Source organism: Saimiri boliviensis, chromosome 11, assembly GCF_048565385.1.
Source record: "Saimiri boliviensis isolate mSaiBol1 chromosome 11, mSaiBol1.pri, whole genome shotgun sequence".
Classification (NCBI taxonomy): domain Eukaryota; kingdom Metazoa; phylum Chordata; class Mammalia; order Primates; family Cebidae; genus Saimiri; species Saimiri boliviensis.
Window position 1 is genome coordinate 52,219,215 of NC_133459.1, and position 27,264 is coordinate 52,246,478.

Sequence of the window (27,264 nt, forward strand, 5' to 3'; positions counted from 1 at the left end):
ATGTGCCTGCAGTCCCAGCTACTTGGAAGGCCGAGGTGGGAAATCGCCTGAGCCTGGGGAGGAGGAGGCTACAGTGAGCTGTGATTGGGCCACTGCACTGCATCCTGGGTGACAGTGAGACCCTGTCTCAAAAAAAAAAAAAAAAAAAAAAAAAAAAAAAAACACAGTAGGCCAGGCTCAGTGGCTCACGCCTATAATCCCAGCACACTTTGGGAGGCCAAGGCAGGTGGATCACTTGAGGCCAGGAGTTCGAGACCAGCCTGTCCAACATGGTAAAACCCCATCTCTACTCAAAATATAAAAATTAACTGGGCATGGTGGAGCATGCCTATAATCCCAGCTATTCCAGAGGCTGAGGTGGAAGAATCACTTGAACCTGGGAGGCAGAGGCTACAGTGAGCTGAGATTGAGACACTGCACTCCAGCCTGGGTGACAGAGTGAGAATGTCTCAAAAAATAAAAAAAGTAATATGTTTCTGAATGTTGACAAAGGATGTTAATAACATAGAAAAGGTTTATTGTGTTCAATGTTAAGTTTATTATTATTATTATTTTATTATTTTTTTTTTTTGAGATGGAGTCTCACTCTGTCACCCAGGCTGACTCAGTGTGGTGGCTCAATCTCAGCTCACTGCAACCTCCGCTTCCCAGGTTCTTCAAGCAATTCTCCTGCCTCAGCCTCCCAAGTAGCTGGGATTACAGGTGCACACCACTACACCCAGCTAATTTTTATATTTTTAATAGAGACAGTGTTTCGCCATGTTGGCCAGGCTGGTCTCAAACTCCTGACCTCAGGTGATCCGCCTGCCTCAGCCTCCCAAAGGGCTGGGATTACAGGCGTGAGCCACCGCACCTGGCCTTAAGTTTAAATGTAAGAATGTAAGACTATATTCAGAATGATCTCAATGATGTAAAACTATACTAATACACAGACAAGCATAGAAAAAAGACTAAAAAGAAACCTACCAAAATGCAAACAGTAATCATTACTGAGGGTGAGATTCCAAGCAAGTATTATTTCTGTCTTTCCATGTTTGCATACTTTCCAAAGCTTCTACAGTAAGTATATAGTACTTACATGTGTGGAAAAAATAAAGAGTATTAAATTAAATTATCTTTAAAGGGTCAACCACTTCCCAAAGAAGGACTAGCAGTAAAAACTAAGTAATTTGTTAAAAGTCAGGAACCCACAAGAATAAACCAATATTCTGCCATTCCCATCTAAGCTGCTGCTCAGGGCACTGTTAGCATGTTTCCAGTTCCAGTGATGAGCTGGCTCTGGGATCCCCACTAAGGACCCAGCAGAAGCCTCCCACCTGGGCCAGCCACTCAAATGCCACCTCTCATGGAAGAGTGCCCTCATGTCTCTTATCAGTGCTGTCTTATGAACACTCTGAGAATAGGACAGACCCTAGGACTCACATGCACATCTCCAACAGAAGGCAGGCCTAGTGACCAGCATGCCAGCCCCATCTCAACGTTTCTATGGCCATCTGCTCACCCTCTCAACTGGAGGCTCCCCAAGGCAGATGCCAAGGATGCTAGAGAGCCTAGCATGTGACAATAGTGTTAGGAAACAGGTGAGGAACAAATGAATAAATTAAAGAATGATATTCCAGACTAATGCTGTCCAACAGAACTTTCTGTGATGGAGGAAACGCTCTATATTTGCATTTTCCAATATGGTAACTACTAGCTAGCCACGTGTCTACTGAGCACTTGAAATGTACCTGGTATGACTGGGAAACTAAATTTTAGACTTTATTTAATTGTAATTCATCTAAATAGCCGTAAGTGTTCTTGTGAAAAAGCAAACATCACAAGGTAGTTTTAAGATTAAACAGGATGATCTTTTATTTTATTTTTAGAGATAGGGTCTTGCTCTGTCACCCAGGCTGGAGTGGCTTGATTACAGCTGACTGCATCCTTGAACTCCTGGACTCAGGTGATACTCCTCCTCAGCCTCCCAAGCAGCTGAGATTACAGGTGCATACCACCACACCCAGCTAATTTTTAAATTTTAAAAGTAGAGACAGAGTATCACTATGCTACCCGGGCTGGTCTTGAACTCTTGGTTTCAAGCAATCCTTCTGCCTTAGACTTGCCAGTAGCTGGGACTACAGGTTCATGGCTATTAAGATGATTCATTTTTAAAAAGATGATTCATCCAGTGCCTAACAGTGCTCAATAAATGATCAATGTGAGATAATGAAAAAAATGGAGAGGAGGAGGAAAAGCAATGGGAGGAGGGTCCCCAACAGCCCCACCTGCTTAGCCAACATCAAACAGTGGGAATTTACTTGTCTCCATCCCCCACCCCACCCCTAGCAAATAGCTCTTCAGTATTCTGAGTGCACAGCAGTGAGAGCCATGGAGAGAGTGGGAGTGGGAGTGGGAGGCGTGGGGAGGGAGAGGTATAAGGCTGGGACAGGAGAGGCCCCGCAGACTTGCCGAAGGAAGAAAGCTGCTGGCCTCTATTGCCTGAGACAGTAAGGGGGTATTCACTCCAAGAAGAATGCTTAAGCCAGCAGAATCGGCAACAGGTGCAAGGAAAGGGCTTCCCAAGGCAGTCCCCGGGCCCAGGATTTAACACTCTGTCCAGTGTCCTGTAGAGGGCTGCTCTGCAAACTCAAGTTTGACCTGTCCTCAGAGTTCCCAATCGTTAGCCATCTCGAGAGCCCTTTCCCACCCTACCTCACTGATCCTCACACTAGCCTGGCCAGAGGAGCGAGCACCTATTTCCATTCTACAACTCAGCAGACCAAGGCTTGGTGAGATTGTCTGAGGTCATGAGGCTAAGACTGGTTGGTAAACTGGAGTCTGCTTAGGACCGACATAAATGATAAGGTGGTGATGCCGCAGAGAGGGCTGGAAACTCAGCCAGTCTGAAGGGGGAACCTGCAAACACCCGCCCTTCTCGGGCTCTGAGCTCCGAGAAGCAAGGGCTCCGTCTCTTGGTTCTCCACCGGTGTCCTAGGGCAGAACCTAACACTGGGAGCATCCTATAAATATGGACGAACCAACCAACCACCAGCCAAACACAGGTACAGCCATTCCAGTTTTCAGGCTACTTTCACATACTTCATCCCATCTGCTCCTAACAGTTGACCAGACAGGGATCACTCTCCCATTTTACAAATGGGGAACTGAGGCTCAAAAACTGAGAGCCACTCAGGGTTGCTATACTGAAAATCTGCTTGGAGAACTTCCCAGGAAGCCTCGCCTTGACTGGAGAGGGGCAGATTAATCCAGCCAGGGTCCTGTGTTTTTTCTATTCTCTGGTCTATCCTCTATCAGAAGTCAGAGATGTGTTCATGACATACCCTGCCTCCAAGAAGCCCACAGTTTCGTGGGGAAGGAAAAATGAACCCAAGCATCTGGAACACCTGACTCTTTCATGACAGAATGAGTGGCAAACAGCAGTCAGACAATGAAGGAAGGACAGGTTAATTCTGGCTGGAGGAGGAAGGATTTTGACTGTGATGAGATGGAACGCCCAGTAGGTGGCAAGGCGTGGAGAAGGGGCAGGTGGGCCCGCAGCTGACACCTGCCAGCTCTAGAACTCCTGGCATTTAGGCTCTCCAGGCCTCAGCTTTGTCCTCTATAAAATAAGGATGCTAACGCCCACTGTGCGAGGAGTGAATATAGAAATAATTAATGGCCTCATGGGACATCTACTCACGGCAGGGCTCAAGAAATGGAAGCCACTATATTACTGCAGGGCTGGCCAGGCATGGGGACATGGGGAGTAGGACAGTCCTGGCATCATAGGTTTAAGAGGAAGAATCAAGGTAATTCCACTGGATATTAGAGTCTGACAGCAACTCCCCACCCAATAAACCAGGGAAGAGGTGGAGGTGTGCCTCCTGACCCACCCCACAGACAACCCCCATCCCACTGGACACCACAGGCTGAGCAGGCATCTTGGACTGACCCAGGACCAGGACCTGTCAGATGTGCTGAGGCAGCCCACACTCACCTGCCTCCCCAACCCCCATCCCTAGGGGAAACCACCATGCCCACCAACCAGACCTGCATCCTCCATCACTGCAGTTCAAGCCTCAGTTTGACCACAAAGTCCTTATTCTTGTAATTATACCAAAAATATTTAAAAAGCAGAGTCTGGCAATAGAGTACTACAGTGTAGAGGAGAAACAATATCAGACAGAGTCAGGCCTGGGACCTAGCCCAGCTCTTCACTCACAAAAACCAACAACCACAACTCACCTCCGGGACACACCTGCTGTGCTCTAGCCCTGAGCTATGTGTTCTATGGACACTCATCTTAATCCCCCTAGTAACCCATGAGACAGGAACTATCTCCACTTTTCGAATGAGTAAGACTGGGGCTCAGAATTTGATGAACTTGCCCAAGGCCTAGCAGGTGATGTTATCAGGATCCAAACTCAGTTCTGACTCTAAAAGCCATGTACTGCCTTTGCACAAGTCACATGGCCTCTCTGAACCTTAGTCTTCACATCTACCCAAAGGGGGCTCGGATGAACAACATGATTTGGGGAAAGCTTTACAGTTTACAAAGCCCACAATGGTGCCTAGAGAAGGGCCAGGAGGCCACTACATCCCCCGGGGACTCTAAGCTTGTCTTGGAGTGGGCATCTTGGGTGTGGACACTAATCACCACCGCAGTAGGGTTGCCAAGAGCTACCATCCTCTGGCTCCCAGCTCTCAATTCGCACACACTTGGTTCGAGGTTCCTCTTTATCTTAGAGAGATCTGGGTATGATGTGTAGCAACCACTAGTATCTGCTCTTTAAGCCACAAGATGAGACACATGTCACAGCACTTGGGGCTTTGTCTGAAAGGGAGGACAAGCATGTGACAGAAAGCACCAATCCTGGCCAAGAGGCCAATGGTCAATCACTGCAGGACAGTCACCAGGCCCCAAGCTCCTCCACCCGGCCCCTGGCCTAGTGGCTTCAAAGGCTTACAGCCAGAGAGCCTGCAAGCCCCGAAGCCAATCCTTCCCAGAAGGAGGGGAGAGGGAGACCCAGCTGGGTGAGGAGACTTCCCCAGGGTCACTAGCAATCAAGGGACAGACCTTATTTTGAAGAGCCCAAGACAGTGTTGGAAAGAAAACATGATGGTATCTGCACACGAGAACTCATGTAGAATTTACTGGCATCTCAGCCCCATACGACAGGGCAAGAAAAAAAAAAAAGAATTTACTAGCATCTCACATGTGTTGAGAGCTCACCATATGTTCAGCCTTGCAGGAAAAAGAAGAACATCAAACACAGCTCCTCCTTTACAGGCTGCAGGCTCCTTGAGGGCAGGGACTGGGCTGTAGTACATTCCCAAACTTCCTGGACACTCACTTGGAGCCAGCCCTGGCCCTGTGCTGGCCATACAGGGTTCAAGAATAATGACGCTCTACCCTTGTCTTCAAGGACGCAGAAGTAAATAGAAAATTGCCATAGAGTATGACCAGGGCCATGGCAAAAGGAAGGGTAGAAAAAAAGGGAAGACTTTGAGGAGGAGGTGGCATTTGAGCTGGGCCTTAAAGAATCAGTAGGGTCAATCTGGTGGAATGGAAGGGAGGGAAAGCCCTTCCAAGAAGTTCTGTTTACCATTTACATGGTAGTCAATAACAATAACAATTATTATAATCCCAGGATTAATTGACCATTTACCATGTGCCAATCTCTGTTCTTAAGCACTTATAAATGTGTTAACTCATTCCACCCTCAAAACAGACTTTGGAGATCATTACTATTCTTGTCCTCATGTCACAGACAAACAAATTGAGATCCAAAAAGCTCCCTAACTTGCCAAGGTCCCCAAGTTAGTACACGGAACCAGGATTCAAACCTAGTGGCCTTGGTTCCACATCCACAGCCTCAGCATCCTATACACTTCTCAGATACGAACTTCATGCCAGCCTTTGTGCTGGACACGAGAATACAAAGATGAATCTTTGAATATCATCTATTTTCCCATTTGTTCCAAAATGATTTAAGGAGGCACAAAGATGACTAAAAAGAAGCTCACAGATTATAAGGAAAGAAGGACAGGTAAAGAGAAAATTCCAGGTCTGAGGATGCATAAGGAAAAGTCTGCTGCCATGAGCAGACATCAGCAAGAAATGGAACTGGCCCGGCACGAAATCCTTGAACACCAGATCTAAGGGCTCAGATTTTTCCCATTGGCCAGCTGGCTGTCAATCTACATGCCAAGTGTAATTTCACAGAAGATCTTTAAAGCATGTATCAAAGACTATCTGTAGGACAAATCGATGTCTCTACAGGTGTGTGTAGATACTGCCATGGTGGATAAAGTACATACCAACTTAAAAGAGCGCTTTAAATTAGCAGATAACTAAACCTCATTAGGTATCTTCTGCTTCAAGAGATACTAAAAGTATAGCTGCTCTCATGTGGACAGTGGAAAGATTTTTGTCCTTATATTTAGAACATGTGGATACCCCTGCTGTCAGGGACGGGAGGCAACACAGAGGTTTTAAGCGAGAAGTTCTAAGGACTTGAGGTCTGGGATTTTTGCTCCGCATCCACCCGCGAACCCCTCCTCACCAGGCCCCTCGATCTGTTTGAAATCATTCGTTTGAAGGCCCAAAGAAGAGCCTGCCCCAGCGAGAAGCCCTAGCACGGAGATATTCTCACAAAGAGCGCTACGTAAGTACAAATGACTGTTTGATCAATCATTTGGCCTCAGCGTGGGATTTGGTTAGAATTAAAGCCATCTGGCTGAGAGGGGAGAGAACGGAGAGGGGGGTGCAGGGAGGAGACAAGCAGGCGGGAAAAAAACCCACCCCCTTCCCCCAAAAAGCATTGTTAAACTATAACGGGTAAAAACAGTAAAGTTCCTGCTGTTATTTCAGCCTAAGCCACTTAATCCATCAGCACATAAAGCAACTTATTTTATGACCTTTTCCCTTTAAAAAAATAAATCAGAAGACGATGCCTTGAATTCAGATATCTCTGAAACACACTACTCATCCCTCCCAGTGAAATATCCTGTTTCATAAACCTTCTTCGAGATACTTGAAACTGCAGATCACTAAATGCCTTGCTTTAGGCATCTGACATTCCAGAGAATTAATATTTAAACTTATTATAGGAAAAAAGAATTGAGTTTGGTTGAAGCATGAAATATTTAATAGTGTCTCCAAGTTAGAAACCCTATTTTGTTTCGCACTGGAAATGCCAACGTTATTACCTGGGCTTTGCACTCAAATAAGATAAAATGCAAAGGCAGTCTTGAGATTAAACCTACAATTACAGCCGTTTTCTCCAGAGAGTCAGGGAGTGAGACAGGTTTGGGGAGTGGAAGTGACTGCGTTTCATTTTTACGATATGCTTAAAATTATATTATCATTCTCTGCCTTGAGGGTTGGACTTGAGACTGCTGAAGCTACTTAACCACCAAAAACGGTGTCAAAATCAGGGACTCCGCGGAGGCCTATTCTCAAGCTTTTTAAACCGTGGTAGTCTTGGAATGGGCCCGCTGATGGGCAAAACTCCGTAACTTTCTCTGCTCACTAGGACAAAAGTATTAAGTGGTTTAGGACAAAAATTAAGCTTCGATTGACACAGTGGATCCTGGCAGCCTCTGCCGGCACGTGTAATTTATTTACTGGGTTGGAAAGTTGGCAAAATACATCATCAACTCTTACACAAACTTCTACTAGGTATTAAATACCCAGCCCTCTGAGAAGCAATTCATATAGTCCAGCAGCGTTCCAAAATAAACCCAATCTCCAGCCCTCTGGAGAGCTTAAAACAGCAAATGGGATCTGTATTTTTCAAGTCAGGTTTATAGTACTCGCTGGTTTCTTGCTAAAGCCCGATTTCTAGCAAACCTGTTATTTAAAAACAAAAGTAACATCTAACAGAGTAATCTGGTTGCTAAAAAGACACAAATAGGAACAGGCTGGGCCGCAGGGCAAGCAGGGCCATCCTTCATACTTCATACACTCCCCTTCAGACACAGCGGCACATAGGAAGGCAAGAACGCCCTGGACGAGGACGGCTCCTGCTAGTCCATCTTCAGAATCACTAAGACCCCTTGAGAATGTACAGGTTCTCATGAACGCACGTGCAAGGCCACAGATGCAACCAGTTGTGGGACCTTTACCTTCCATAGGGGGTCATCTAGCTCATTCATCATTTTACACAAAAGACCCATTTCTCACAAGCAAACTCTCTAAGTTCAATCTGATCCCCAGCCTGTTCTTCCTCCCAAGCCCTACTTCATCCCAGCCAGTGTTTAACAAGGAATAATTGTTTAATAGATCCCTGAGCCAACGTGCTCAGGGAAGCACATATTCTACAGCCAGGCATGGTGGGGATCTTGAAGAATTCTCATCCGACGATGTCTTTGGAAGGGGTAGAGTGGGGACTACGACTGAGGCCTTAGCAAGGAATCTCCCCAAAAGGTAGGACTGACTCAAACGGGGACTATTACCTGCAATAACCAGTCAGGACGGGAGTTGCCACTGCTTCTGAGAAGCTGTCTCTCCTAGGGGCCCCCTCCATGGCCTCAGAGAGTCCTTTTCCAGATCTTAGATTCCTGAAGATCCCGAGTCACAGGCAACATCCTCCTTCCCCTAGTTCTGCAGCAGGGGAGAAGCAGTGCCCTGCAGAGGCAGAGTGTCAACAATAAGTCACACTTCAGTCCATTGGCTGAGACTGAGAAAGGGGTGCTCTGGGATGTGGCTGTCTGGGCCTCCTGTTGCCTTCCTCCAGGTGTGGAGGACACTCGGCTCTCTAGAGCCACATCCTCTCCTTTACAGTCGCCTGGGTTTGAGAGGCTGGTCCTGAAGAGTGGTGTATTTTCAGAGGAAAGTACTGGCTCTGCTGTCAGGCTGACCTGGGTTCAAATTTGAGGCTCTACTGCTTACTACATGCACAATCTTGGACCAATCACTTTGCCTTTTCAATCCTCAGTCCCGACAGCTTTAAAATTAAAACAGCGCCTCCTTTCCTCCTAGGGCTGTTGGGCATAATTAAATGTGATCACGTCTCTAAAGCATCCAACCTGGCACAGAGCAGGTGCTCAGCAAAGGTTAGTTGACCTCCCTCTGCCCCATCCCTTCTGTTTTCATATTTAGCAGTTTAGAGTTCAAGTGTTTAACTTGGTCTGAGACAAAAGTGGCCTCTTCCTACACCTGGATCCTTCCAAACCTTCAGCCCAGTTCGTGTGGAATCCTGGAGTATCAGCAGGCAAGGACTATGGATCATCCAACTGAACTGCTCCCTATTTTACAGGTGGGAAAACCAAGGCTCACAACACAGGGCATGGCCACTGCATAGAGGCTGCACAATGGCTCATGTGTTAGCTCCAGGCAGGCCCAACCAGAACCACCAAATAAATTCAGGCTATCCAGGAAATGCGTTATTCAGTTAAGCGACTGAAGGTCTCCTCTCAGCGCATCTGACTCAAACGCTGACTTTACAAACACAACTCGTAATGCTAACACAATCCGCCTCGATCCGCCGGAAACCTACTGAAGGAATAACCCTTTGGAGTTTAAGGGGAAGAAGGGAAAAAGAAGAAAACAGATGCTTTAAGTGACTTTCAACTCTGAGACCACTGGGTTAGGGTTGTATTCTCTCCACCCCCTACCCAGCCCAGCCTTCTGCTTTCTTTCAGTTTCTTATAAATATGGCTTTGGGAGACCAAAGTAGCCACACAAAACTACTTTTCTCCCCCTCTTTTCTGCTTTCCTTACTCAGTAACTCAGCTGTCAGTCCCTGGACTTTGCTTCCAATGCTGAAAGCTTTTTTTTTTTTTTCATTGTAAACTATTAATTTGGGCAGCGGCTGTTGATAAACAAGAAGTCCATTTTTAAACTGCTAGAATCATTAGCACAGTGAAGGCGAACAGCACAAATATTTCAGGAGTTTGGTCTTTTTTCCTGGCCCTGGTATTACAGCTGTGCTTTTTGCATAATGGAGTCCAAGTTTTCAAAACCCTCTGCAGACTTTGTTTCATTTCTTCTCCCCCTTAAACTGAATGTCTTTGTTTCTTTAAGTACAAAAATAAACTACCCCCACCAAAAGAAACCACACAACCCTCCAGGTCCAAAGTAATTGCAACAGAAATCTATATCAGAAAAAAAAATTAACAAATCACACACTGTAATTTAACTTTGAATATAAATGTATATGTAAGGTGAGGTTGCTGAAATACTACCATATCGTATTGAAAACAGAGAATTCTTTTCCAACACAACTGAAAGAAGGAAGGGAAATTATCCTCTGCGATAGTCACTGGTCAATTTCCCAATAAAGTTTATTTGTTTGTTGTTTTTTCCCCTAATCCTATCCAAAACAGACTGAAAACCCTGTCCCAAACTTTAGTTTCTCCCGTCTTTCAGGATACTGGCCAAACTCCACAAAATAAAACCGAAGAAAATGATGATAATTATGCAACATTCAGAACAAAGAACATAAGAATATATTTTTTTAAGTGATTCATTGTGCACTTATGCCTGTAATGGGATTTTAACGCACTGTAAAAATAAGTGTGCTGGCTCACTAAGCTTCTCACGCAAATGAAACGCAGGGAGATGAGTAACTCTGAGATGGGGTTAGTTTTTGTTTTTTGGTTTTTGGTTTTCTTTTTTTCAGAAGGAGAAGGATGAAGAAAAATAGCATATAAAGAAATTTACATTTTTAGATCACAGATAGAGCAACATGCCTATGGATGTTGGTTCCACAGCACTGAAGCTCTGCAGACCGCAGTCCCTCTAAGCCCGCTACAGGTAAACTATCCAGAAACAACGAAACCCAAATTAAAGTATGGTCTCACGTGATGGTCCCCTTGCCATTCTGCCCACAAAGTCCTAGTTTCCAGAGAGGTTGGGAGGCAGGAAGGGAAGAGGGATCCTAGCCGCCCGAGATTCTCAGAGAATCTTTGGGAATTATATTTCCGCTGCATGTCTATAAAAGATTTGTCGGATACATAACTCTTATGACTGTAGACACAACATGTTCCTATCTCATTTTTTACCCACACACATACTTGTTTCTCTTTGTCTCACTGAGCCTGACATTTGGCCAGCAGGTTTTTCTCCCCCTTATTTGAAACTTCAAGCACTGAAAAAATTTGGATCTGATTATTTCCGGATCATAGGACCCTCACTTTAAAATAGATGAAATGCAAGCAAATTACCCACTGGAGCTGGAGGGGGGAAATGCTTTAAAAATCACTCATACCTTTCTATAAGGGATGCGCTTGCCTTTCCAAGGCCTCGCCAGAACATCAGAGCAGCTTCTCATTCAGAGGAAGAAATTCGACCAGGTAACACCACCAAAACACCATGACTTACTGTCCACTGCCGCCATCCCCTGAGGCCACGCACACAATCTACAGTTCCCTTTTTTTTTCAGTTACAAGACTGACTGCTTTTTGGCATTTACAGCCACGATGGTTGTTTTTATAATGGCAGGGTTCACATTTGTCGTGATCAACCTTTTTATTGCAAGGATGCATCCAGTCTCAGGACACGGTGAAAGGGCCCAGTGAGTCGCTGTAAATTAAATAGTGACCTCATTATCTGGTTTGGTGTGGGAACAGCAAGTCTCGGCAAATGGAATCACGTGGCAAACTATAGTTTTCTAACTATGGCATAGATACTAGTTAGCAATTTCCAAAGATTTGAGACAGAAGAAATAACAAAAGCAAAAAACATTTTTAAATTCTCCGGGAACATTCAGAGGGACTTCGTGTGAATGCCAGCTCTCGGCCGCCAACAGACACATGTAAAAGGTACAAGTTGTGGAACCAGAATCAAATATTTGCAGCTGGAAGCTTGGAAACTGCCACTTACTGTCTGCAGCTTTGAGCAAATCCCTGATCCTTAATGTCTACATCTATAAAATGGGAATCACATTAATAACAGTCAGTATCTGCCCAGCACTTTACAGACTTCCACATCTGTTCCCTCACAAGAGCCCCCAAAGCAGGCAGAGCCCAGCTGGCATGAGGGCAGACAAGAGGATGTGTGGGAACACGCTCTGAACACTGTAAAGCACCGTGCACAAGAGAACAAGCGTCATCAGGCCATCACCACAAAGCTGTCCGCCTGCACAAAGCCCAGATGTTTACCTTCTTTCCTTGTCAGGACTTATAAAAGCAGAGTGTCGGGTGTTTAATCGTAAGAAAGAAAAACGCAGCATCTGGCAATTTGGCTTTTCCAGCTGTTTGGAATCTGGATAAACGGGACTCTGCCATAAACAGATCATGATTCTTATTGTAAATGATGACAATGTTGGTCCATGACGTCACACCATCCCAGTGCCTCCTGACTCCAGATCTGGAAATATACAGGACTCAAACATTTATGGATAAACTACTAGATTCAGGAACCCACTCTCTTCCTCTGCTGAGGGACTGTCCAAGGCAGGCAGCAGAGCATCGGAAACCTGACCCCAGACTCAGCGTATGGTCTTCTCTCTGGTCACTGGGCAGCAGTGGCCACAAAAAGACCCGAAGCTTGGTACCTTTCAACCTCCCCTGGCTAGCAACACCACAGTTAGCACCCTTCACATTCAACATCTTAAAAATCTAACCTATCTTCCTTCTCACTCTGTCTCCTCTATCTGAAGTGTCACTGACCCTAGCATGGGCCCTGCACGAATTAATAAAAGTGACTCCTCCTACCTTTTTAGTTTATAAGGCGGTCTTACAACTCTTGTTTATTTACCTTGCAAGGTAGGCATGATTACCCCTCGTGCAAATGAAAACCCAGAGGTTGAGAACATTAAACATGTTACCACAGTAATCCTAAAAATAACCAGGCACTGAGGCGGCCCTTGCACACTCTATCGCTAATGCTCTCGTCGGTCTTCCAAATTAAGTCCCAGGGTAGATTTACAAACGAGGAAACCAAAGGCTCGGAAGAGTGAAATTGCTTCCCCAAGTCCCACAGATCATAGGTGGTGGGGTCTTACAATTTCCAGCACAGTCAATAAATATTTTTCAATTGGTATTTCTGCCTGTTTCCAATAAGCCTTAGAACTTGGAGCTAGACTCCGAACATTTGAAGGGTTACATGGTCTGGGGACTATTTCAGTGGAAGTCGGGGCAGCAAGAAGGCGCTGTCTCCTTGCGGTGTTTTTAAGGATGCTGAAGATCTGCGGGGAAGCTGGTTTCATCTTGGGCCACTTGGTGGCTGGACTGTGAGGAAAAGCTTGCCTAAGCAACACAGAGGCCAGCAAAGAAACCTCTCCAAGCCCCGCACCCCAAGCCTTCCCTTTTTCCCTAGGCCAGGTTAGGCCAGAGCTGTGGCTTCCCCAACCCCTACCCTGCACATACTGAGCACTCCCCACCTTCAGGCCCCAGTTTCCTCAAATGAGTGGGATGCATCCCACCCCACCAGCCCCACTGGGAGGCTATGAAGAAAAGTTGTGAAACTTCTTGGAAAAAGCGTCACCAGAGAGACCAGCTTAAGGTACAAAGAAAGAGGCTCTTCCTCCCATCCCTTTAGTCTCCTCTTCCTTTTTGAACGTAATCCTGATGTAAAGATATTTTATTTTGGACATGTTTGGGAGTGTGCATAAAAATAACCAGGGTTTGGGGGAATGGAAGTAGAATATCGTATACAAAGCTCCCAGATGAAAGGTCTCACCATAGCGTGGAACAAAGGTGACGTTCAGGAGAGCCTTTCACTAAATCCGGAGAGAATTCGATCTTCAGATGGCAGCCATGATTTTTTTAAACACAGAACGTTGCAGTGGGGTATCTATTTAAGGGAGGATTGTGGATGGAGCAGGGCAAGCCAAGGAGCTCCCGGCAGCAAACATTACTCATGTCTCACTGAGCAGCGCTCCTCTCTGGTGAAAGAGACTTCATATGTGTATATTCCAGCAATAACACTCTGCAGGCATTTCCCACCCCTCCCCACCATATCTGTCTTTCTAAAATATTATCTCTATCCCTTGAAAAAGAGGCTGACATCTAAAACAAGGAGATGAGAAATAGTTCTGTCTTACAAAGTCAAGTGTTTTCTTTAAAAAAGAAAAAAAAAAACTGCTTATGTTCATTTCATTTTACTAATCCCTGAACTGGGGAGTTGGGTGTTTTGGATCCACAAGGAGCTCTCAACTCTAAACGCAGGCTGCCTACCTCTTCTGAGTTGCCGGGCTGATGCTAGGAAGTGAAGCCTATAACTATAAAACCTAAACTGTTTTTGTCTTCCTTGAAAATCATCTGGAAATAGAACCGAGAGGTCCCAAATGCAGATATAGTCAAACCCCAAAGCCTTGGTTTCTCCTAAGGGAAAGAAGGGGGAGGACAGGGACATAGCATCTTAACAATTTCTCCAATTCCTGGTTAATTATCTGTCAGCACGAAACTCATAAATAATGACTCAATAATAATTAACTGTGATGAGAAGAGCACGTTCCTGAAAATCCCAGCACCATCTCTGACTTTGAGCCCATAAGCCATACTGGGACCTACACCTTCCCGTGGCCAGCTTCACTGGGGGACCAAGGCACTTACTTGCCAAGGAGCTTTTAACCCAAGAGTAGACTTCCAAAGCACCAAGTACAGAAAAGCCATGTTTAAGTTAGGACGTGGATTGCTGATGCAGAAAAATTTCCGTCAGGAATCCAGAAATCATCTGGTTTAATTAATTCCTCACTTGACAGAGGGAGAAACTGAGGTCCCAAAAGAAGAGGGGTCTTGCTAAAGGCCTCTGGGTTTTGTTAGTTAAGGAGAGTAAAATACTTCAAAGTATGCCTTGAGCTGCTCAGAAACGGACACCAATATATACGCTGCTATTCATCCTAATATATAATAAAATTTTGACAAGTTTCTACGCAACCTTTATAAGAAACATACAGAAGCAAAATTATGTAAGCTGAGAGCTTTCTATAAACACATTTCCCCAAACGGGGCTTATTGAGTTTAAATTAGATGCTTCGCAAAGCAAACATCTAATTTAGTTTCAGACTGACAAGCTAGTCCCAAACAATAAGAGAGAAACTGAGGGAACTCCGAAGAAAGTTCCACCAAGTTCTCCCGAGCACGCGGTGGCGACGCCAGGCAGCTAGAATCTCCACAGGAGCCGCCAGGTACGTTGGCAGGACCAGACTCACCCTTCCCGGCGGCGGCGACCTTGGACGGACTGTAGTCTCGGGGGCTCCGGGGCCGGAGGAGGTCGTGGGCGCGCGGTGGCGGCACGGGCGGCCGGGCTAGCAGGTCCCGCGGGCCCCTGTCCCCGCAGCCGCCGCCACTCACGGTGACCCTGAAGGCCATGTGCGCGCCGAGGCTGGCGGGGCCGGGGCCTGGGCCGGGCGCACCCAGGGCCTCCTTGGGCCTCTTGTCCGAGTGTGCCTCGGCCACCTCGCAATGCATGGCGCCGGGGCGAGGCGCACGGCTGGGGGTCGCGCCGGACTCCTGGGGAGACAGCACAGCGCGTTAGAATGCGGGAAGCAGCCCCCGTCTCATCCCGGGGCCGAGTTTGAACCGGTCACCGCCCCTTCTGTGGATTCAGCGTCTCTAACATAGGTTAGCGCAATCACACCTACCCCCACAAGAGGTCAAACCCACCTGATCCCACGCAAAAGCCCCCTCGCACAGGAGCGGCTCGCCCTTCCCTGGTGTGCTGAGGACCCCAGGCCCCCACGCCGCGGAGCATTACCACGAAGTCCTGCCGTCTCCCATCCAAATCCGCCTCCACCGAAACCAGCCTCCTTTGCACGAATGGTGAAACAGGACCGGAGCGCGAAGGGCGCCGGTTCCGCGTACCCAGTGGGACAGGGAGCCGGCGGCAACGAGGATTCCCAGAGCAGGGCTCCAGCAAAGCGCCGGAGACGGCTGCGGGTGGGTCACCGGCTGCGCGACTCGTGGACGCTCCGGGGCCGAGCTGCGCGCAGATGCTGCGGACCCGAACCCGAGGGCCCGGGCGCAACCCCCACCCGCGACCACCCGAACCGGGAAAACGGGAGTCCCAGGATGGGCGCTGACTCCCGCGACGCGAACCCATCACTCGCAGCCCGGACACCCACATTCCCATGCGCAGCGGAGGAAACGAGCCCGTCGCGCGCGCAAAGCCGCAGAGTGAGCAATGCCCACGACGACGACGCCACCCGCCCGCACACCCGCCGACGCACGCCGGGGGACACACGCACCAGCCACATGGCCGCGGGTCAGACGCTCCGCAGCGCACAGTCGCACAGTCCCACGCTCTCACCACCCGCGCGTGTGATGGGGGCCGCGCCGGAGCTTCGGCCCTTTAGTCAGGGGCCCCCAAACTCTGCGTTCCCCTCGGCGCCCCCAGCGCCATCCCCACGCTGCCGGGGTTCCGGCGTCGCCGGGACGCCAACCTTGGATCTCGGGACCCGCACCCGCCAGTCTCTCGGCCGCGGGCCGCGCCCCCTCTTACCTCGCAGCGGCTGCTGCAGATCGCTGGGCGCCCGGCTCCGCGCGCCTCCACTGGCGCCGCAGCCCCCACAGCCCCAGCGCCGCCGCCGCGTCCTGCGGGGCGGTTCCCCGGGGGACGGGGGCGGGCCAGCGGCTGCCCGACAGCCGCTCCAGCCACTGGCTGGCCGCGGCCGCTCCGCCCAGGCCAATCGCGGCGCGAGGGCGGGGTGTCCCCCTGGGAGTCTGGGCGGGGCCCGGCGCGGGGCTGGGCTGAGGGTTTGACAGGCGGCGGCCGCCTGGAACCCCGCGCTTCCCGCCGCCCTCCGGTCGCCGAGCCTGGCAGGACCGTGGGGCGGCGCCGCGGCGAAAGAGGCTGGGCCCGGGGGTCGGCAGAGCGCACTGGGCGTGAGAAGCGCTGGGCTCAACCCGGCTCCCTTCCCACCTCTCTACTAGCCCCGGCTGGGCAGGATCCTTCCCCTCTCCCGGTCGGTTTTCTCCTCCGGCAGACGGGAACTACGTTGTCTGCGAACCCGGAGCGCACAAATGCGAAAGTGCTTGAAAACTTTTCTTGCAGAATCCAGCCCGCTCACTGGAAAACTCGCGGATTTCACAGCGAGTGGGCAGCAAAGTTGGGACCCAAACCCAGGCCTCTTAGTCCACTTCTTACGTTGTTTTTTGTGTTTTCCGCCGAAAGAGTCCAAGGTAAAAGATTTCAAACTCTGAAGTTAAAGAAAAAAAAAAAAGGTGCCTGATCCCAACTAGAAAATACTCCAGTTGAGTCTGGGGGAATAGGCCCCCCGCGCTTAGGCTTTTACCGAGCTCCCAGGAGATCCGTACAGATCTGGCGACTGAGACCCACTCCAGGGGTCTACCCTGTTGCCCTGCCTTCTGGGCTCCCCCGACAGACAGCAAGCAGTGTCTCAGGGGACCCTGCCCAACGTGTAGGAAGAGCACTGGACAAAGAACAGTCAGGCTTCACAGCGCCTGGAGGCAATGACTCGGTTTCCTTCTCTGAGCCTGAGTCCTCCTGTGTAAAACGGGAGTGTTCGCCTAGGTCTGGTCCATCTGCCATGGCTATCGAAGTATCCAGCCAAGCGCTGAAATGTTTTCTGCATTTCACCTAGGCTCCTCCCAGACACTGTTGGCTGGTGGTCTGGGCTGGCTCCAGGGTCCTGACTGGTTTCAAACTCCTTTGAAGTCTAGGCTCTTTGGCCTTGGTCTCAGACTGAAAAACGTATATGGTGCTCCTCCGGACTGGGCAACATGTCAAGTTCACAGAACAGGACTCTGCACAGAATAACAGACCCCAAGCAGCATCCTCAGAATCTTGGAAAACCAAGATTTTAGAATTTCAAAATCATAAAATTGGATTTCCTATAATTTGTTTAAAATAGTATCTTTGAATTAGAGTAATAATAGTAAGAAAGACTGAGGTTTTAGTTAGACTCATCTTCCATTCAGAGGATAAAGGATGTGACTGGCCCGCTCAGTGTGGTGGGGGTGGCAGAGCCCTGGGTTCCAGGCTTCCTGATTCGCCCTTCCTCCAGTACCAACCACGCTGCTGCTCACAGGCACAGGGTGGAAATCAACCAAACCCATAACACACAGACAAAGGCCTGCGCCTCACTCAGTGCCTGTGCCCCCAACCCCTACACACTATTCTGGAATCCCAGCTGGTTCTGCTGCCAATAGGCCATGTGGCTTCTAGACGAATAGCAACCTCACTATGGACCTCAGCTTCCCCTCCAAAGGTGTGAAGTTAGAAGATCTCTGGCCTTCCTAGTTCTAGTTCTGCTCTTCTCTCCAGTGAGGCCAAGACCCAAGTCCTCTGCCCTCCCTCCACCACACACACACACTCTCACACACACACACTCACACACACACTCACACACACACACTCTCACACACACACACACTCTCACACACACACACTCTCACACACACTCACACACTCACACACTCTCACACACACACACACTCTCTCTCTCTCACACACACACACACACACTCCCAAGCACTGCACTGCGCATTTAGTCAGGACTCTGAAAACATTTGCTGAATGAGTCACTTAACCAACTAAACCTGCAAGCAAAGGCCGTCCACATTTCCAAATGCAGAAACAGCTGTTCCCGTTATTCTCTTGAGCACTTACCCTGGGCCAAGCCCTATACCTGAGCTAGGAACACAGAGCCCCCACCTTTCCCTCAGTGAGCTCACAGGTCCACCCCACCAAGATAGGAGGGTTTGTGAAGGCTGGCAAAGTGATGAGAAGGTTAATTTGCTCAGTCAGACAGACCTCTTAAACACGGTAGATGGCAGGACCCCTTTGGGGATATTCAGTATCTAGTAGGTATATGCTTTTTTTATTATTATTATTTAAGGAAACACAAGAAACTGTTAACAGTAGTTAAGGGAGTGGAGGACTGAGGGAAAGCCTGCACTTTTCGTTTTTACACTTGTCTAAACTGATTTGTATTTTCTAACTATATATTATCCTCCCTCTCTTTCAATAGGGGTTATTTGAGCAGTGGAATTATGTGCTGTATTTTTTTCCTTTATACTTTTGGTATTAAAATATAACTCATTAATATTTTAATTATCAAAACCAAAATAAAGTGAAACAAAGTACCCTGCTTCTCACTTTAGCAGGCTAGACAGTAATATCTACTTTTTGCACTAATCCATGTTCCAACTCACACTCTCTTCTGCCCTCCCAGTCCCACAGACAGTCTGTCTACTGGATATCTCTATCAGGATCCATCTGCAAAAGCGATCATCCTTGTTTCATCTCTGATGTTGCTCCTCACTCCCATGTCCCTATCTGGGTGAATGGCCCCATGGCCAAGTCCCCCAATTCAGAAATCTGATAGTCATCCTTAGCCCCTCCTCTCCCATACTCCCATATCTGACTTGTCATAAATTCATCTAACAATCCTCCTCCTCTCCTTCCTCACTACTGCATTTCCTCCAAGTTCTTGTCTCCATTCTCATCCTCCTCCCAACTAGTGATTTTCCACACTGGTCTCCTGGCTGGGCACAGCGGCTCACACTTGTAATCACAGTACTTTGGGAGGCCAAGACAGGAGAAGCACTTGAGGCCAGGAGTTGGAGACCAGCCTGAGCAACATAGCAAGACCTTGTCTCTACAAAAATTAAAATAAATAAAATAACAAATAGTCGGGCATGGTGGCCTGAACCTGTAATACCAGCTAATCAAGAAGCTGGGGTGGAGGATCCCTTGAGTCTAGGAGTTCGAGAATGCAGTGAGCTAGGATTATACCACTGCATTCCAGGCTGTGTCAGAGGGAGACTCAGTCCATAAATAAATAAGTAAATAAATAAATAAATAAATAAAACTATAGATCTGGCTATGGCACTTCCCTGTTTAAATCTCATAGCTCCCAATGGCCATCTAAATAAAATCAAACCATTTTCTTACCCTACTCCACCCCTACCCTATGATCCAAGCACCTTGGAATAGTTTTCATCTCCTAGAATCTAGAACATATATCCATGCCTTCATAGCTCTGTCTATGATTTCGCCTATGCAAATACTTTCTCCCCTTATTCACCTTGCCTACTTCTTCCTATGAATCATTTAATACCCAGCCCAAGTGTCACTTTCCCACAAGCCTTCCCTGAATCCTCCAGGGGGCTATACTTATTTTCTTCCTGCACACTCTCACAATCCTCTGTTTTATTCTGTCTCAGAACTTACTACAGTTTTGTAACTGCCTGTGTAACAGCCTGTCTCCTCCCTCTAGAATGAGAGCTCTATGAGGTCAGGAGCAGCCTTTTGCCTTTCTATCTTGCACAAAGTAGGTAAATGTTTACTGAATGCTGACTGAATCATTAAAGGCTTACCACTACGTCATTTGCTTGCCTACATTTCTAGCTAAAAGCTTCCCCACTCTATCAAGACCTCTCTCCTCACTGTCTTTGTTCAGGGGTGTAAGCATTTACTCAGCAAATGGCTGAGGTAACAATAGACATTTCTCTGTCTAAGGTGTCCTGTGTCCAAGAGACAGGAGGAAGGAGAAGGAATAGAGGTGACAGATGTTACACTGCTTACCCTGCCTCTGTTTCTTGCACCAAGGGAAGAATTAACATTCACTGGGGAACCTGCCGTATACTATAGCTGACACTCTCCATATGTGATCTCACTTAATCCTGACAACTCTGGGATAAAGAGGTTATCATCCCCATTTTATGGGTGAGAAGATAAAAGCTGAAAATTAAGTGACCTGCCAAAGTTCTCACAGTCAAGAGTTTCTGCCACCCATACATCTAATGGCCAACTGATTGTAAGAGTGCCAAGACCACTTACTGAGGAAAGATCACATCTGTGAATAGCCACGGCACTCTAGCCTGGACAACATAGTGAGACCCTATCCCCACAAAAATTTTTAAAATTTTTAATAAATAAAAACAAAACACAATAAAATATCACTTCACATCCAACAAGATGATATAATTGAATGAAAAAGAATGTCTCCATTTGAATGATGAAGAAACATAAAAACAAATGTGTGTTGGTGAGGATGTGGAGAAACTGGAACCCTCAAACATTGCTAATGGAAATGTAAAATGGTTCAGTCACTTTGTAAAACAGTTTGGCAATTCCTCAAAAAGTTAAAATTATAATATGACACAGCAATTCCACTCCTAGATGGATAAAACTGAAAACAGGTACTCAAACAAATACATATACATGTATGTACATAGCATCTCTATTTGCAATAGCCAAAGGGTGGAAATCCAAATGTTCATCAACAGATGAATAGGCAAATAAATTGTGGTATATACACACAGTGGAATATCATCCAGCCATGAAAGAATGAAGTACTGATAGATGCTGCAATGTGAATAAATCTCAAAAACATGCGAAGTGAAATAAGCTAGACACAATGGTTACATGCTGTATGATTCTGTTTATATGAAATATCCAGAATAGGTATATCCATAGAGACAGAAAACAGGCTGGTGGTTGTGAGGGGATAGGGGAAGGGGTCAATGAGAAGTGTCTGCTCAATGGCTATGGTTTGCCTTTTGGAATAAGAAAGATTTGGGGGAACTTGATAGAGGTGATGGTACGCAACATTGTGAATACCTTAAATGCTACTCAATTGTTCATTTTTATTTTGTTTTGTTTTGTTTTATTTATTTATTTTTGAGACAGTCTCAGTCTGTTGCCCAGGCTGGAGTGCAGTGGCACAATCTTGTCTCACTGCAACCTCCGCCTCCCAGGTTCAAGCGATTCTCCTGCCTCAGCCTCTGGAGTAGCCGGGACTGCAGGCGCCTGCCACCACACCCAGCTAATTTTTGTATTTTTAGTAGAGGTGGGGTTTTACCATGTTGGTCAGGCTGGTCTCGAACTCCTGACCTCGTGATCCACCCACCTTGGCCTCCCAAGGTGCTGGGATTGCAGATTTGAACCGCTGCGCCAGGTCTCATTTTTATTTTATTTTATTTTTTAGAGATGGGGTCTCTCTGTGTTCTCCGGACTTGTCTTGAAGTCCTGAGCTTGAGTGATCCTCCCTCCTCAGGCTCCCAAAGTGCCAGAATTACAGGCCTGAGCCACCACACCTGGCCTAATTGTTCACTTTTAAATGACAAATTTCATATTATATGAACTTTACTGCAACAACAAAAAATTAACTTAATGAAAATAGCAAAGAGCATCTGCCTAAGCCCAAAGCTAGGCTTCCTTCATTGCACTTTGGGGGCATTCACTGGGGATAGCCCATAAAATGGCATCTATAATGGTTGTGACTCTGGTGCTATCAAGTCACCACACCCAAATTCTGAACACTGAATGTGCCAAATAAAGATGACAATACCTGACCCACCAGAGCTTCCATAGAGACTCAATGCAAAGGAAGACAAAATAAAATCAAAATGAGAGAAGATGATGATGATGATGAACGAAATACCCCAGTTACCTCTCCCACAACTTCTGGTGTTCATCTTATAACCTAAAGATGCTCTTTTAAAAACAAAACCAAACCTGAAGAATCCCAGCACAGAACAATAGAACACAGTCACAAAGGGCAGCTAAGGAGGTTTTAGATAAACACTCATATAAGAAAATAAGAACCAATTGCCTCCTGAGCACCTGCCTGCTCTCCACTACCACAGCAGTGGCCCTCATGAGGCCTCATCATCTCCGGCCTGAATCACGGGGCCAGCTTCCCATTGGCCTTCCTGCCTCCAGCCTGGTCCCCCAGTCCATTCTCCCTGCAGCCAGAGCGATCTTCCTAAATCACCGATCCAACCATGTGGCTGTCCTAGCTCCAAGCCTTCTGAGTGCTGGGGAACTCCTTGGCGGCAGGAATTCTTTGTCACTGAGCCCAAGCCTGGTGCCCATGCACACTCAGCAAATTATGACTGAATAATTTGTGGACAGAGTAATCAGCTAACCATAAATGAATGCATCATCACAAATGATAAGACCCTGAGGGAGAACACTCCGTGCTACAAGAGGGTGGGAAATGAGGAAGGGGACTGGAGGCCTGACCCCATCTACAGGGTCAAGGCTTTGCTGTGGAGGTGATTATTAAACTAGACTCTACAGCTGGGTGCAGTGGCTCACACCTGTAATCCCAGCACTCTGGGAGGCTGAGGCAGACGGATCACCTGAGGGCAGGAGTTCGAGACCAGATGAGCCAACATGGTGAAACTCTGTCTCTGCTAAAAATACAAACAAAAATCAGCTCAGCCAGGCATGGTGATGGGTGCCTGTAGTCCCAGCTACTCGGGAGGCTGAGGCAGGAGAATTGCTTGAACTCGGGCAGCAGAGGTTGCAATGAGCCAAGATCATGCCACTGCATTCTGGCCTGGGTGACAGAGTGAGACTCTGTCTCAAAGTAAATAAATAAATATTAAAAAAAAAAAAAAAAAAAACTAGACTCTAAGAGGAGGAGAAGTTACTGGTTGTGGCACTGAGAGAAAGCTTTCCAGCTAGATAAAGGAGTATGTCCAAAAATCCTGAAACTAAAGGAACTAAGATCCCTTCCAGGCTGCAAAAGAAGGGCAGTGTGACTGGAGCCACAGAGCGAGGGTCAAAAGGGCATCAGATGAGACTGAGGAAGGCCAAGGGCTAGATACTAACGAAATGGAGGATTTACATGATCAGATATGTTCTGAAAATAGCATTCCAAGGCAGGTGCAGTGGCCAATGCCTGTAATCTTAGCTATTCAGGAGGCCAAGGCAGGAGGATCACTTAAGACCAGGAGTTTAAGATCAGCCTGGGCAACATAGTGAGACTCTGTCTCAAAAAAAAGATGAAAAACTGTAGCCAGGTTTGATGGCATGCACCTGTAGTCCCAGCTAGTTGGGAGGCTGAGGCAGGAGGATTGCTTGAGTCCAGGAGTTCAAGGCTGCAGTAAGTAATCTCTGATCCTACTACTGCACTCCAGCCTGTGTGACGGGGGGAGACGTCATCTCAAAAAAGAAAAGAAATGAAATGAAATGAAATGAAAAAGAAAGAGAAAATAGGCCAGGCACAGTGGCTCACACCTATAATCCTAGCACTTTGGGAGGTCCAGATGAGAGGATTACTTGAGCCCAGGAGTTCAAGACCAGCCTGAGCAACATGGTGAGACCCTTTCTCTACAAAAAATTTTAAAAGTTAGCCAGGTGTGGTGACACATATGGTCTCAGCCACTCGGGATGCTGAAGTGGAAGGATGGCTGGAGACCAAGAGGTCAAGGCTGTAGCGAGCCATGATTGTGCCACTGCACTTCAGCCTGGGCAGCAGAGCAAGACCCTGGAGAGAGAGAGAGAGAGAGAGAGAGAGAGAGAGAGAGAGAGAGAAAGGAAGGAAGGAAGGAAGGAAGGAAGGAAGGAAGGAAGGAAGGAAGGAAGGAAGGAAGGAAGGAGCATTCCAGTGTCATGTGGGAAATGGGCTGAGAAAGACGCAAGAGTGGGTGCTAAACGCACAGTCAGAACTCCCAAAGATGAGGAGCCTGGACTCCAGGAGAAGTGGCTGAGACACAGCTTTATTTAGGAGGGAAACTTGATACACCTGGGTGAGGGGAGTGAAGGGAAGCAATGGCTGGGTGCCTAGGAAACTAGCGGTTTTAGGATTTGGAACTTCCCCTGGGAGGCCCAAGGCATTCTTAGTCCTCAATGGTGGTTTCCAGAAGCAAAGTCAACGTCACCATTACCAGGCCATTAAGCTATACCTCTTCCTCCTGCTCATCACTGCAAGGGCTTTTCTAGAGAAACTTTCGCTGGCTCTCAGCTCATCACTGTCTTTATAGGGAAACAGAATCAGACTTACTATAATATGCACGTCAAATACTGCTAATGAGGACAATAAGATCTGATAGCTTAAACAATTATGAGGGACAATATTGCCTATGGATATGTGAGGAAGGGCCTGATACTTACAGAAGCACATAGTCCCATGCCCTGGGGCCGGTGTTTTTCCGTACCTTACTGCAAACAATGCTCTGTACATGCAGCACTACACAGGACAGTCCTATGGACAGGGTGGTATTGTTTCCTATCACAGAGGTGGAAGTGAGATCCAAAGAGGCTAAGTGACTTGCTCAAGGCCTCAGAACCAGCAAGTGGCAGAGTCAGGCTTGACGCGAAATACCATCATCTTTCCACCGCACCACCACACCTCATCTCCAACTGATCTGGACCATTCTGTCACCTGCCCCTTCCTCTCCTTTCCCCTAGAATGACTTCCTCGTTGGCCAATCCCACCCCAGCCCACCCAGATCTCCAAATGGTCCCTTCTCCACACAAGGCTTCGCCTCCCAACCAAACAGCAAAAGCACAAAGCCTTCATCATAGCTCCTTTCTGTGAACTCAAGTCATTGCCCTTCTCAGAGCACTTACTTGTTGCTGTGTTACTTACCTGTTTGTGTATTTACTGTATTCCCACTAGTAAACTGCAGACCCCTTGAAGGCAGGGACTTTATATATGTATGGGAGGTGTTCACTAGTTTGTGGATATGAATCCATGTACAAAATTGATTCAACAGATCAACAAGGTGGTAAATGAGGCTTGAAACATGCATCTATGGAGTAAGGAATAGAATAGATGATTATGTAGATTTTTATTTAAAATGTTTCTTATAAAATAAACAGCAGGCTTATCCAGTACACAGTAGTATTATGTAATTCCTATGCTTTCCAGGCACATATTAAAGTCATCTAGAACTGTATCCAGAAAGCATTTTAACAAATAGAGGAATGGAATTGTATTCATGAATAATTTTGAAATGCATCTTTCAATTATAAAAATCGGTTTTAAGAGATTTAATAGACATCTTGCACAATCCGCTCTTCAAAGACATTTTATCTCTTTTATGAAACCCACACTTAGCTTTACTGTAGGCCAAATTCAAACACTCATGCAATGTTACAGTTAGAAGGGAACTTCAAAAGTATTCAGTCCAATTCTTTGGGTTTTTTTTTTTTTCAGTCGAAATAGATAAGTGATGTGAGATCTTAACGCTGAAGTTCACAGAGCTAGATAGTACCAGAGATAAGACTAGAACTCACGATTTCCAAAACCCAACTCTCAAAGACAGCTGGAAGCTGACCTTTCTATTCATTCTTTTATTTTTCTCCAGTAACAGAATCCCAATTATTAATGGGTTACAATCAACCTCTAAAAGACATTTCCCAGACTCTCTTGCAACTAGATGTGGCCATGTGACCACTTTGGCCAATAAGATACTAAGCGTTAAGTATGTACACTTTCAGGAAGTGTTTCTAAAAGGGAGGGAGGACGCATTTTTCCTCCCCTTCTTTCTTCCTGTAGCCGGGAAGGAAGGAATGAGGGCTGTGGTTCCAGGAGCCATGTGGGACCACAAGGGTGAGGACCACACTGTGGGGCTGGCTACGTGGAGAGCTAGAACAAGCCTGAATGCCTGATAATGTCAGGGAGTCACTATAGCCATACTGGACAGCCTATTTCTGGATCTTCTTTTATGGGAGAAAAAAAAAATAATTGTGTTACTTAAACCACCATTATTTCGAGTGTTCATTTCTATGCAGCCAGTCTTAACTAACCTCTCTTGCTTCCTCCATCTCAGCACACGGCAATTCCATTCTACCAGCTGCTCAGGCCAAAAACCTTGGAGTCAATACTAGCAACTTCTCTTTCCACCCCACAACCATTCCACCAGCAGTGCTTGTCACCTCTTCCTTCGAAATAGACCAAATCTGTCTGCTTCTCTCCCTGGTGCAGCCACCATCCTCTCTCATCTGGTTATAGCAGACTGGCCTCCTGACCTGTCTCCTGGCTTTCATTTTTGACTGCCATCTGCTCTCTCCAGTCTATTTTCCACAGAACAGCCAGATTTATTTTATTTTATTGAGATGGAGTCTCTCACTCTGTTGCCAGGCTGGAGTGCAGTGGCATGATCTTGGTTCACTGCAATCTCCACCTCCCAAGTTCAAGTGATTCTTCTGCCTCAACCTCCCGGGTAGCTGGGACTATAGGCGTGTACCACCACGCCGGGCTAATTTTTGTATTTTTAGTAGAGATGGAGTTTCACCATGTTGGCCAGGCTGGTCTTGAACTCCTGACCTCGTGATCCACCCATTCTGGCCTCCCAGAGTGCTGGGATTACAGACATGAGCCACTGTGCCTGGCTGATAAAATTTTTTGGTTTTTTTTTTTAAGGTAAGTCAACCCATCTTACTCCTTTGTTCAGAACTTCCCAATGGCTGTCCCTGACTTGAAGCAGGAGCAAGGTCATTCTTGTAGCCGACCTGGCCTGCATGAGCTGGTCCTGGCCCCTGTCTTGACCAAATTACCACACCCCACCTCATCCACTGCACCTGGCCGCCCTGCCGTGTTTGCTATCCCTTGAACTTATTAGGTAAACGCCTTCCTTGGGGCCCTTCTGCTTTCTGGAACTCTCTCCTCAGGTATCCACATA

General features: G+C 47.1%; 1 protein-coding gene across 2 annotated transcripts in view; it reads right to left on the minus strand.

The window, feature by feature from the left end:
- The window catches only part of GLIS1 (GLIS family zinc finger 1), a 242,227-nt gene extending 225,769 nt beyond the window's left edge, over positions 1-16,458 (minus strand). Inside the window, exons 1-2 of one of the 2 annotated variants that reach the window (XM_074380854.1) lie at positions 16,376-16,458; positions 15,087-15,387 (exon numbers count right to left, since the gene is read on the minus strand). In XM_074380854.1, coding sequence (XP_074236955.1) covers positions 15,087-15,345 — 259 coding nt within the window. In that variant the 5' untranslated portion in view covers positions 15,346-15,387; positions 16,376-16,458. The remainder of the gene's footprint in view (positions 1-15,086; positions 15,388-16,375) is intronic. The other variant, XM_039474045.2, reaches the window with a different exon arrangement.
- Positions 16,459-27,264: the final 10,806 nt, after the last annotated feature.